Source organism: Camellia sinensis, chromosome 12, assembly GCF_055761805.1.
Source record: "Camellia sinensis isolate YWXY chromosome 12, ASM5576180v1, whole genome shotgun sequence".
Lineage (NCBI taxonomy): Eukaryota > Viridiplantae > Streptophyta > Magnoliopsida > Ericales > Theaceae > Camellia > Camellia sinensis.
Window position 1 is genome coordinate 98,928,600 of NC_138972.1, and position 13,264 is coordinate 98,941,863.

At 43.3% G+C, this 13,264-nt stretch overlaps 1 protein-coding gene across 1 annotated transcript; it reads right to left on the reverse strand.

Annotated features, from left to right (window-relative positions):
- Nucleotides 1-11,592: 11,592 nt before the first annotated feature.
- LOC145803763 (uncharacterized) lies at nt 11,593-12,090 on the reverse strand. Its single transcript, XM_082897103.1, has 2 exons — nt 12,042-12,090; nt 11,593-11,921 (listed from the first exon to the last, which is right to left on the reverse strand). Exons 1-2 carry the CDS (start codon nt 12,088-12,090, stop codon nt 11,593-11,595), a joined length of 378 nt encoding a protein of 125 aa, XP_082753229.1.
- Nucleotides 12,091-13,264: the final 1,174 nt, after the last annotated feature.

Below are 13,264 nucleotides of genomic sequence, written 5' to 3' on the forward strand. Positions count from 1 at the left end.
GATGGCCTAGTAGTGGAATAGGCAGTCAACCTTGGCTTCCCAGCATCAAACAACGAGGCGGAGTACAAAGCACTTTTAGCGGGCCTAAAATCAGCACTCTCTATGAAGGCAACCGAGCTAATGGTTTACAGTGATTCCCAGCTAGTCGTAATCAAAATTTCAGGCGACTACGAGGCAAAGGACGAAAGGATGGCTAAGTACCAAGAGTTAGTCAGAAAAGAGATCATGAAGTTCGAAGTAGTGCGGATAGAGCAGATTGGCAGAGAAGAAAACAGCAGAGCGGATGAACTAGCAGGCTTTGCTTCGATAGCAGACACATCCATCCCACATTCGTTACTAATCGACTTCCTACTAAGACCAAGCATTGAAGAACCCGAAGAAGCTGAAGTATGTTGTGCCGAACTAGGTCCTTCTTAGATGGATCCCATTATAATGTTCTTAAAAGACGGCATCTTACCTGAAGAAAATAAAAAAGCCAACAAGATTAGAGCAAAGTCGCAACGATTTTGGCTCTCCCCGTCAATGGCCTTGTACAAGAAATCCTTCACAGGACCTTACCTAAAGTGTGTTCATCCCAGCAAAGTTGAAGCATTCTTGTTCGAGATACACGAAGGCGTATGCAGAAGCTACCAAGGGGGAAGATCATTGGCTTATAGGGCAATCTCGCAAGGATGTTGGTGGCCTTACATGCAAGCAGATTCAGAGAAGTATGTCAAGAAGTGCGAGAAATGTCAGAAGTTCTCACACCAAATACATCAACCAGCCAGAAAGCTTCTACCATTAACTAGCCCATGGCCCTTCGCAATGTGGGGCTTGGACATAGTAGGGCCACTCCTAACGGCTCCCGGCAACAGAAAGTTCTTTCTTGCAGCAATAGACTACTTCACAAAGTGGGTAGAGGCAGAAGCACTAACATCAATAAAGGAGAAAGATGTGAAGAAGTTCGTCTGGCAGAATATCATCACTCGGTTCGGCATACCCAAGGCGCTCATATCAGACAACGACACTCAGTTCAACAGCAAAATTTTTAGAGGCTTTTGTGTGGAGTACAAGATAGAATTCTACAACTCTACACTGGCTGTAGACACCCCATTTTTGACCGACCATAAGACTCAGACGTCACCAGTTGAGCACTCGATGATGTTGCATTTTGTGCTCGTTCTGAGGTTTCAGAGTCTCGGCTGCGAGCCTTGCCTCCGGACTTCGGGGCTCTTTTTGCGCCTTGCCTCGGTTTGCGAACCGGATCCTGTTTTCTTTGTTTTCTCTTCCCAAAGGGAGGGAGAGGCCTCGTAAACCATCTCTCAGTGGCCGTAGGCTATGTTTCATGGTCGTAGGCCATTTTTCCCGTTTGGAGCCTAGTTTTCGGTTTTCAGAGCCGTCGGCCGTGTGCCTCGGTTCGGGACCGTTTAACTACCTCTGTTTGCTCCGGTTTTCGGCACACACCTTATTTCCTCCCTTTAGAGGGACACTGTGGCCCGGGAGACCACCTTCGTGGTCATACGCCACTTCTGGTGCCTAACAGCCTGTTTTCGGGGCCCCGAACCGGGCATTTTGGCCCCCCGAACCTTCGTTTTGCATCCGTTTTGGCCCGTTTTTGGCAGAGACCCTATTTTCCTTGTTAGGGAGGGGGTAGTATGGTGGCCGACCACCTTTTTCCCTGAAAAGCCAGTTTTCTTATTTTCTCTCTCCAAAAGCCGATTTTTCTGACCAAAAGCTGGTTTTTTCCACTTTTGAGCCACATTTTCTGGCTTTCCATACCACCATTGTGTTGTGCTCATCTGGGAGGCCACCAATATGGGTAGGCCGGCCTCTGAAAGCTAGCTTTTCTCTCTCTTGGGCCACATTTTCGGGTTTTTCTCTACACAGCTGTGTTGCACTCATCTGGGAGGCCACCTTTTTGGGGTGGCCGGCCAGAATTTCTTGTTGACCCTTTTGACCCCTGGTCGGCCGACCAGGGGGAGTGGCCGGCCGGCCACCTTAGCTGGTCGACCAGCTTCCTGCTTTTTGCTCTTCTCCAGTGCAACACAGCTGTGCTAGCTGTTTTGCACTTGACCCATTGTCCGAGGGTTTTGTCCCTCTTTTGGTCCTTAAAATGGGGTTTTGACCCCTTTGCTTAGGGAGAAGGATGATTTGGCCCCTTTGGTCAAGCTTCTTGAGGAAGCTTGACCCTTTTTGGTCTAGCTTCTTCAAGAAGCTTGACCCTTTGGTTAAGCTTCCTTTAGAAGCTTTGAACCCCTCTCTTGGCTTCTCCAAGAAGCCTCACCCTTCTCCCTCTATATAACACACACTCCACCTCCCTTTGCAAGGGTTAGAAGCTTTGGGCTGAGATATATACACACAAACCTCCATTGTCACTATTCCAAGCTCTAAAACCCAAATTTTCTTGGTCCATTTGCACTACAACCCTTAGCACCACACCTCCATCATCCATTCCAGCACCTTGGAAGTCATTTGCAGAGGTTGAAAGCTCACCAACTTGGTCCGAAAGCTGCTGGAGGTCGGCTCTTCAAGGGTAAGTGTCTATTTCCCTTAAACTTGCATTTTTTTGCTTCATTACTTAGCTTCACTTGCAAGTATTTCTGGGCTTTGTGATAAACTAGAAAGTGTCATATTTTGAGCTCCTCTTCAACTTTATTTAAGGGCACTTTGTTGTTTGAGGTCATCTACTTCCCCTTACCCTCTATCTCTCTTTTAGGGTTGTTTTTTGCATCATACTTTAGCCCTACTTGTGGACATTTTCGAGATTTGTTATAAACTGGAAAAAGCCTTTTTTTGACCTCCTCTTTAATTTTTCTTAAGGTCACTTTTTCGTTTGGAGTCATCTCCTTCCTTGCATGCTTCATCTCTTCATGATTAGGGCTATGCATTAGAGCATTTGCATTGGACTTATTTTGGCCTCTTGACCACTGAAATCCAGGGAATTTTTAGTGGCTTTGATGAGGTTTTGAACTTTGAAATCATAGAGGGGTGACCCTTTCACCCCTCATTTTCTTTACTAGCATCATTGGCTTTCCAAAGGGGCTCTATTTTGCATGCTTTGTAGTCACTTTTTGGGCCCAATTTTATGGGTTTTAAAGTCTTCCTTAAGTCTGTCCAGGGCCCTTTTGATCATATTTTATGTCTACAATGCATGTGTAGAGCAATCCCATCCAAGGCTCTTCAAAGGAGCCTTTCTTTGCATATTTCCTAGACTGATTTTAGGGCCAATTTTGTGAGTTTTAGGGCTATCATAACTCATTTCCAAAGTTTTTTTGGTCATGTTAAGTGTCTATCTTATATGGGCTTAACAACCCCTTGAATGGCCTTCCAAAGAAGCCTTTTGGGACTGCCTTGGCTCTGTCTTTTGACTTCATGATCAAATAATGCTTTCTTTGTATACTTGTAGTTCAATACATGTGCCTAGTTTTGAGTTTCGAGGCTTATTCCACGCATCGGGTGCCATATTTCCATGTTTTGGGATCATTTAGCATCATGTTTTAGTGCTGGAAATCATATGTTTATATGCCATCTTTCATCCCTTGCCATGCTTTGGTAGAGTGGCATTTGATGCCTTAGGTTCAGTCCTCGGTATGCGTGCATGTGTGCACGCATTTCGGTCGTCTCATTTTCATCTAATGGCCACTGATGTGAGTGTGGCTGAGGTCCACTCATGTTGGTGTATGTCCATTATGCATTGTGTATGCCATTTCATAGCATTGCGTATGCTAGGTTGTATGTTATAGCATTGTGTATGTCATGTTGTGTCGTGCATTGTGTATGCCATTTCATAGCATTGCGTATGTTAGGTTGTATGTTAGTCGCATTGTGTATGTCATCTCATTTGCATTGTGTTTGGGATAGGAGTTAGCACAAGCACGGGAAACGAGGGACGTTTCGTACTCCGAGTGACGGATGATAGAGTTTAGGTCTTGTTGTGTTTATATGTGCATTCATTTCACATCAAGTCGTGCAATTTGACTCCTCGGCCATCATGCATCGAGATGCGTGATTAGTGGCATGCGGATCGAGAACTACGCTCCCTGAAGAGTAGTCATGCATACATATGTGAAAATACTTTGCCATGCCCCCTTTCTTGCTCTCTGTTGCAGCAAATCAGAAATCAACAGCCTTCTGGAACTTCGCACAACATTCTGGGATTAAGTGTAAACAGAGACGAATCGGGGCATCGCAATGGATTTCCACGCCAAACAACTCAAGCATGCATCATTCATCATTCGGATTAAGAGCTGAGGCAGTCCATAGATTTGCGTGCTAATTTATCTGCTTTCCTAGATTAATTTGTTAATTAATTAGGATTTTGTATTTATTCGGACTGTACTATTTATTCAAACTGTATATTATTTATTCAGACCCTCCGAGCGAGGGTGCAATTATAATAAGTGTGCGTGCGTGTGATGTATGTCTTTCAACCCCACGTCTTTCTCCCTTTTATTTACCAGCTTATGATGGTTAGATTAGGGCATGTTTCAATTAGCATACTTATGATAGCATGTTTGCATCATTCATCTGTATTACATGCACCGGGCTCGGCGCATCATACTAACTGCATCTGTATCTCAATTTCGAGTTGAATACTTGTTAGCTCTAGCATTTCACATGTAATTTTAGAATAGCCGAGCCTACTATAGTTACATTTTGCATGTGTTGCATTGGGCATTTCTGTATAGTTAGGGTCATGCATGAATTTCTAACATAGCTTCTGTTTTGGCTTGGAGTACTCGGTAAGTTTTATGCTTTAGCATCCTCGCATACATGTGAATGACTGCCATGATAGCATGCTTACCATGAGGCTAATTGCTTATGTGATATAACTACCTGAATACCTGTGGGTGAAGGTTGGGTTATTTGGATTGGAACAATTCATTAAATGCGAGTTTTAAGCCCACTTGAGAGTGGCAAAATCATTTTTTCTAAGCCCAATCGAGGGTGGCAAATCCACGTCTTAGCCTACTTGCGGGTAGCACCATCAAACCATTTTCAAAACAAACATGAAATGTTTTGTTCCAATTCAGGCGATCCAGTCTATACTTGTATGCTGTACGCATCACATAGTAAATCTAGGCTAATAACCGGAATAAGAACGCATAATGTTTTCAAAACTAGATATCATGGTTAGTAGAGGCCGATCTTTGATCGGGCGAGTGGGGGTTCTCACGAAGTGACTTTCCCCAATCGTACCCAAGATCCCGAGCCGAGGCAACTTTGGTGATGACGGACACATGGCCTTAGGCAACGAGTCAGGGTTTCCTAAATTTCCCCAAAATAAAATATTTAGGTGGTGACTCTGTATCTGGCAAAGCAGTCCATGTTTGACACTTCTTTCAAAAAATCTGTTTTCAAAAACGATTTGCCGGATTTGGACTCTTTGATGAGTCATCAGTCTTGCATTGCACTTTGGGAGATTAGATACAGGACCGTGACATTGAGTCCTGAATTGTAGTGAGCTCAAAATGAACAGAACGGGACTCATCCTCCCGGGGCGTTCGGGGATGTCTACACCGGCATACCCCCCAAGCAAATGGCCAGGAGGAAGCAACAAACAAGGTCGTCTTGGATGGATTGAAGAAAAGATTAGAGAAAGCAAAAGGCAAGTGGGCTGATGAACTTCCTCATGTTTTATGGGTTTACCGTACCATACCTCGGCAATCAACCGGAGAAATGTCATTCTCTTTAGCCTATGGCATGGAGGCAGTAATCCCACTAGAAGTCGGCCTCCCCACAATTAGAAGCAAAAATTTCGATCCAGACTTAAATGGGAAAGCCATAGCCTTGGAACTCGACCTTGCGGAAGAAAGAAGAGAAAGAGCACTGGTTCATATTGCCTCATACCAGCAAGAGTTGTCCAGAAAGTATAATAAGACAGTACATCCAAGGCAATTCAAGATCGGAGATTGGGTGCTGCGTAAAGTAATGGGAAACACCTTGGTACCCGGAGATGGCAAGTTAGGGCCTAATTGGGAAGGACCTTACAAAGTAATTGGATTAGCAGGAAAAAGGGGCATACCACTTGGAAGATGAAGACAACAAAGCCATTCTCAGGCCATGGAACACTGCCAATCTCAAACTATTTTATTTTTAGCTTTTCTTTAAACTCAGTTGTAGTTTTCCTTTCTCAATAAAACAAGTAGTTTCTTTTCAGCATAGTTGTTTCCTTCTGTAAAAGACTGTTTTAGTGAGCTAGGGGCATTGAAAGCATAGTTGGTCGGAATAACCAACTTTAACCCCTCCTAAGCCTAGGATAAGGATCCAGGCTGCAGGACATTTGGCAGGAATAACCAAACACTTTACTCTAGGTTGGCAGGAATAACCAACTTAGAGGTTGGCTGGAATAACCAACACCCCTCCTAAGCCCAGGATAAAGGATCCAGGCTGCAGGACGTTTGACAGGAATAACCAAACACTTCACTCAGGGTTGGCAGAAAAAATCAACTTTGAGCTCTCTTCAGCTAAGCTTAGGATCTAGGCTGAAGAGGTTGGCTAGAAAAACCAACACTTATTGTTCTTCAGCCAAGATAAGGATCTAGGCTGAAGAGGTTGGCCGGAAAAACCAAACACTTATTGTTCTTTAGCCGAGATAAGGATCTAGGCTAAAGAAGTTGGCAGGTATGGCCCGTTAGATTGCAAAGTTAAGACCGGGATAAATATCTCGGCCAGAGAATTTACTTCATTCAGATTATATTGGGAAAGTAAATACAAGCATAGAAGTAAACCGAACAGACAGTTGAGGAAAACAAAAGATGATTTCATTGATAATGCAAAGTCAAAGTACAAGAGATGGGGCCATAAGCCCGGTTACAAAAACTTCCAAAGTTAGCACCTAAAGAAAAGAAAAGTACATAATCAAGCAAATAGGTCATCTAAATCCGCATCCAGAACAACCCGGTCTTCACCCAGAGGTAGCTCGATTGTGCCTAGCCCCCCTTGGTTGAGCTCGGACGAAGGCACCGCATCAGACACGGCGGACAAAGAAGGGACGGAGACCAGTGGAGTTGGGGAGATAGACTGGCGGCCGGGCTGGGTGTTGTCTTCTGGAGCAGAATCTTCGTCCTCTCCCTCCTGCAGAAAATTTTGCTGAATGGCAGCAGTGTACTCCGCCATACAGCTCGGTATGAAATACGGGAGAGGGTTGAAGACCTCGGTCTCTGGACCATGACCGAGCTACGCCACAGCCGCCTTCCATCCGCATTTGAAGAAGAGATCTTTCGCAGCTTCGCATTGCTTGATATAAGTGGCCTCCCTCTCCTTGTAACCCCGGTCCTCTGTGTTATCTACTTTCTTCTCCAGCTTGGCAATTTCAGCGTTCTTCTTGCCCTCAAGCTTGGCCAGCTCGCATAGGTACTTATCTTTTACCACGGCCACGGCCTTTTTTATCTGCCTCAGCCGAACTGACTAGACCGGTCAGACGTGCCATCTCGGTTTGTAGCTCGGCTACTTGCTTCTTTGACTCTTCCAGCTCGGTGGTTTTGGCATTAGCTTCTACCACAGCCTACCTTGTGGTTTTGTGCAGTTCCAGCACTCGCTTGTGAGCGATGTGGTTTTTCTGCATGGCCTGCAAAAGGATGGTAAGAAACTTTTAAAAGAAATCGAGTGGAAAGTCGTTCAAATTAGAAAGACAAGCAAAGGGGTAACTTACCAGCACCATTGATTTTGTGGCTGAGCGAATGGCCTTCAGCTCAGTTAGATGGTTGTGGTGCTCCATGTCGGGTGGAAGGCAAACACTTTTGGCATGGTTGAACACCAAGAAATGGTCCTTTTCTACGACCACGGTGTCAGAATCCTTGATAGCATGGTTCTGAAACGTGATCTTTGGTGCCCACTTTGAAGAGCTAGCTCGGTCAGAGCGCTCGGGTGGAGGGCTTGGTGGATTGGTTTGAGGAACCACGGTTTCATCCTCGTCGACAAGGCGTGGCTCGGTTGTGGAAGTCCAAGCACGCTTGCTTGCCCGAGATGATGAAGGCTGATGGGTTGGCAGGGCTACCACGATCTCTTGAGTTTGGCTGGCTCGTGGTACCTCGGCTTGGTTTGTTTCGGTTAGGAGGGCCGTTACTGCTCGTTTCTTGGCCATCTCTTGCTCCGCTGTCAACGGGATCAAATTGACTTGAGGCAAGGTTGGGTCTGGCTCTGGTGAAGGCTCAAGGAGGAAATCGGTCACCCTGGTCTTCCTACAGCTGTTGTATCTGTATGTCGGTTCAAAATTCAATAGCTTGGCCCAGCTTCTGCTGGGATATCGCAGAGCGGTGCGAAGTGCATTCAAGTTGGGGTAGCTGTACTGGGACTTGAGAAAGTTCAAAATCTGCATGAAGTAAAAGAGACAACAGTTAGTGTGATTCAAGATGTGAAAACCGAAGCAAAGAAAAATGTGAATTTGAGCCGAGGTAATTATACCGGCGACTCCTTTGTTCCAGTTTATTCGGTTGCCTGGGATCTAGGCCTCATGGTCTTCAAAACACCAAGAAATTCAGAAAAAATCATCGTCGTTTACATCCTTATCTGGGGTATTTTTTATTATCTTTTCACGCTGGCGCCTTATTCTTAAATAGTAAACCTAGCCATCTTCATTTGACCCTATGGAATATAGGTGGAAGAGCTTGGCTAAACCGAGGTTAAGGCCAGCTCAGCGGTTTAGCTCGGTGATGCCATTTGTTATACGGGTATGAATTTGTGGAAAGTTGGGTAGGGCAGAGGTTGGTTTGTCTAAGGAACTTGCAAAGAAGAGGTTGTACAGGGAATCTTAGTCCGGTTTCTACAATGGAAAGAAGGGTAAAGGGAACAAAGCCAGGGTTTCCCCAGGGTGTGGTATCTAGTTCGGCCAAGGTAAGATGGACATCATCAGGGATATAGTAGTCCCTTCGAAACTCGGCCATAGCACTTGGTGAGTTTACTAAGAACCTGTACTTTCCCATATGGGCTTAAATTATGTATAAATTATCCTTAAGTGTTATCTCGGTGTTGAGATGATATGGAGTATCTTGGCTGAAGCGTTCAAGGGAGTGCTTGGCCAACCTAAGTCTGTAAAGTGAAAAGGAAAAGTGTTAAGCACAGATCGATGGATCGTGCTAAAAGCATAAAAGGAAAGATAAACGCTATCTTCGCTCAGCTGTGTGGGTTACTATTCATTCTTAGCTCGGTTCAAACAAAGGACCTTAGCCAGGTTAAGTAAATATGAAATGCGTAGCCCGATGGGAACTTTTGGGCAGCATCCTAGTTCGGTTTTGACTAAGGAAGCTAGTTTAGCCCCAAGTTTTAGCTCGGACAGTGATTGTGGCTTTCTAGCACGGTATTATGCAAACCTAAGGCAGATCGCTAGCTTGGATAAAGTGTGGCAAAAGGTACTTAGACCTATTGTAACCACAGGTTTAGGTTCGGTTGATTAAGTTTGGCTAAGCTTACGCCTAAATACAAATAGTATCCTAGTTTGGTTGGAGTGAAATTTTGGATCAAAGGGAAAATTGTTCGGATTGTTCATGTATACAGTGGTCATGTTACAAGGTTTTTTTCCAGGAAACACAAGGCTAAAGCAAAAATAGAAATATGTGTTTTTGACAAAACATACAAATACGCATACTATGTTGTACCAAATGAATACGAAATCAATAAAAGGGAAAGAGGATTAAGTTACTTACAAGTATGAAGATGAAGGAACTGGAGATGGAAACAGTGACAACAACAAACCCGAGCTTTGCAAAAAACAGTGGTTGCAGAAATGGAGGCTCAAGTAAGAGAGAGAGAAGGTAAATAGTGAAATGACGGATTCGAAGCTTTAGGGTTTGTTTTGTGAAAAAAAAAGGAAAAAAGGCGGGACTGTTCAAAATTCGCGAGGTACGAGAGCGGCGTGACAGCTACACTGGGCCAATAAGAGTGTGCCACGTGTCCTTGGAATAAGAAGCAATTCAGTTACAGCGACTGAAAAGACGTTTTGACCGGACGGATTGGTAGCACAGTGTGAATTTAGCCCGGTTGAGAGGCTAAAGTTTTCAGCTCGGCTGGAGACGGGTAATTCCAATCATGCTGCACAGATGGAATTAAGGGACAATCGAGAGGGTAATTTATAAGAAAATTGGGCCGAGCTGGGTAATGGGCCGTTCTATGGGCTATAGTGAGAAGATCTGGGTAAAAAGGACTTGGCAAGTGGACCAAGTGTTAGCTCGGTCCAAGAGTGCTTACAGTTACCGCGGTTGGAATGGATGTAGTTAGCTCGGTCTTAGTATTTAAGACCAAGGTATTTGGGCTTGTGGAACTTGCTCTCGTTAGCTCGATCGTAGCCTGCTACAGATAGCTTGGTCAAAACTGACTACGGTTAGCTCGGTTTTAGTAGACCAAACCAAGGTACAGGCAATAGAGGGGAGGACCGAACTAAATGGAGCTCAGTCATTTCTGCTAGTATAGCATGGCTATGTTAGCTCGATCGTTTTGTCATACTATCGAGGTAAAACCATCTCACTTGGTTTAAGCAGTGAGGAGGGTGTTGAAGGATAAGCATTATCTTTCTGAAAAGTGATTCCTAGGAGGGCTCTGCATGGAAGAATAAGAGTCCTACTAGGATTATGCCACGCGGAACCTATAAAAGCTCACAACATAACCTATGGGAGAGGTAACACAACTTTGATTCCTAAATTCACAGAGCTTTTGTCTATTGTCTATTATGCTGACTTAGGCATCGGAGGGGTTTCCGGCACACACCCGCCGGTTAGCTCACGTTTGTGTTTTCAGGTGGCAAAGCGATGACGTTTAGAGGAGTGCAAACTTGATCAACAGGATCATACGAGAATTATTTCGTGCTCGTACATGCACTAACCAAGCAATTAACACATAACATATTTACACCATTTCCAAAACAAAAAGAGTAGACCTATTTTATGTTTTGATTACATACTGAAACTAGAAATTACTTAAAGTTACTTAAAGTCAAAGAGACTTTGTTACCTTCCCTCTGAAAAAAAAAAAAAAGAAAAAAAGAAGACTTTTTTACCTTTTATTTTCATATACTATATAGTTGCTTTTGCAATTAAGCTACCTGGATTGATCACACTACACATGCATATAGGATGGCCAGAAGAAAAACCAAGTCCTACCAACCCAGTTCCACCTGAGAACCCAAAGGCTCCCAAACAATTTTTCACACTGCTCAGCACTCAACATGTCATCCACCGCATCTCCACGATAAGTCAGTTGTTGCAGTTCATCGGGGATGCCACACGTCTCTTCAATCTTCTCATTCATCCGATAGATGGGATCCTATGCCTTCAGGTTCACCTTAACTGTTTGCTTGCATGGAATTGCCACGTGAATTTGGATAACACGTTTCAGTGTGAGAAAAGATCCTGAATGGAGATCATAATTGGCTAAAGCCTTGTCAACCATAAGCCTAGTCTCCTCCAGAAACAGAGCTGGTTCCCCAACGATGCTCGCTAACACCCCTTGAGGAATCTTGGCTAAAAATTCATTGACGGTGTCAGAACTCTTTGCTTGATATGATATGACATTTTGGGTCATGTTTCGGCTCTTTACCTTGATATGTAACCTAATCAATGAGCCAGAAATGTTCAAAGAAATGAAGGACCCATCGTTCATATTATAGCCTTCAACAGTTTTCTAGTCCTCAAGCTTCTCCTTTAAGTAAACGAGCTCTTGACTTTGAATCGGAATTCCACAACAGCTCTCAATCATAGACTTCACGTCAAGAATTGTAAACCAGGGTTTCATTTTGAGTGCAAGAGCTTCATTTTTACCAGCATCAACAAATATCAGCAAATTAGACGTTCCATTGTTTGCCCCAAAGATTGCGTAAAGGGTGGAATTCCTAGGAATGTCATAGAATGACAAGGCCTTGTCATCATCGAGTGATATTCCAGAATAGACTAGAGTTTGTCTATTGGATGAGACAACCATATTGTCGTGGATCATGTCCTTGATGCTGGAAACTGAGAATGAGCTGTAGATATTGAGTTACGTACAAGTACCTGCCTAGGGGACATTTATCTAGAGCTTCATCGACAAGCTTAAGAGCCAAACTAAGCCCAACTTCTGGATGTTATGAGCACCCAAGATCTCTTCATCATCTTGTGGTGGGTGATCTAGATTTTCAACCATCAATTGTTGACTAGGAGGCACTCCAACCAAGGTTCTAAATATCGGCCGGTACGTGCCGTACCGGCCGGTTCGTACCGGAAAATTGTAGTGCCGAGTCGGATACTCACCGGTATACCGGTGGGAATGAATTTCGCGTCCGTAACGTCTGAGTCCCGGTACGTAGCTGCTTGAATCCGATACATGGGCCGATACGGGCGATACAGTCGAATACATTCGCTTTTGTTGTTGTGCTCTGTTTTTTGTATTTCTCTGTTTCTGTTTCTGTTTCTGTTTCTATTTCTGGTTTTTTTTGTTGTTGTTGTTGTTGTCGATCTAAATCTGAATTTATTTTTTTTGTTGATCAATTTGTATTTCAAATTTAGAATTCAAAATTTGTCGATCAACTTGATCGGATTCAGAATTCAAAAAGTTGATCGACAACATGTATATCCATTTCTTACCTATTCCATTGTCGATCAATTTGTTGTTGTGCTCTATTTTTTTTTTTTTTTTTCTATTTATGGGTTTGACGGGAAGTTGATCAACTTCCGATCAACTTCCGATCAATTTGTTGTTGTGCTCTGTTGTGCTCTGCTTTTCTTGTAAATGTTTAAGTTTATTTATTTATACACCTACACCTCTATTTATATTAATATATATATATATATATATATATATTTTCTCAATACAAGAAAAATAAATATTCAAATCAATTTTTTTATTAAAAGTTTAACATATGCCAAAAATAAATACATATCATTTAGTTGAAAATGAGTCAAAAATAATCATACATATCAAAATTTTGATTAAAATGTAACAAATTAAGGTTAAAAGGGTTGAAAAAATATATAAAATTTAGTTTTAGAGGGATTGCTAATGATTTTTAAAATTTCACGGTCGCGACACCCGATTCCCGATACGTACCGGCCGATACTACCGATACCGATACTCCGCGATCGATACCGTTACGTTACCCGATACCGCGATTTAGAACTATGACTCCAACAACATCCGCAATCATCTTCTTCACATCTTTTACAGTGTTTGATGTGTTCACGCTAAGTATCTCATGAAAATGACAGTCACGAATAAATAAACGAAATGGTTTGCCTTGGTGAAATGAGTTGTCATAAATCATTGTTTTGGGTGCTCTTGCTTCGGTATTCATCATATGGTTGATTCAGTTCGTTGCCTG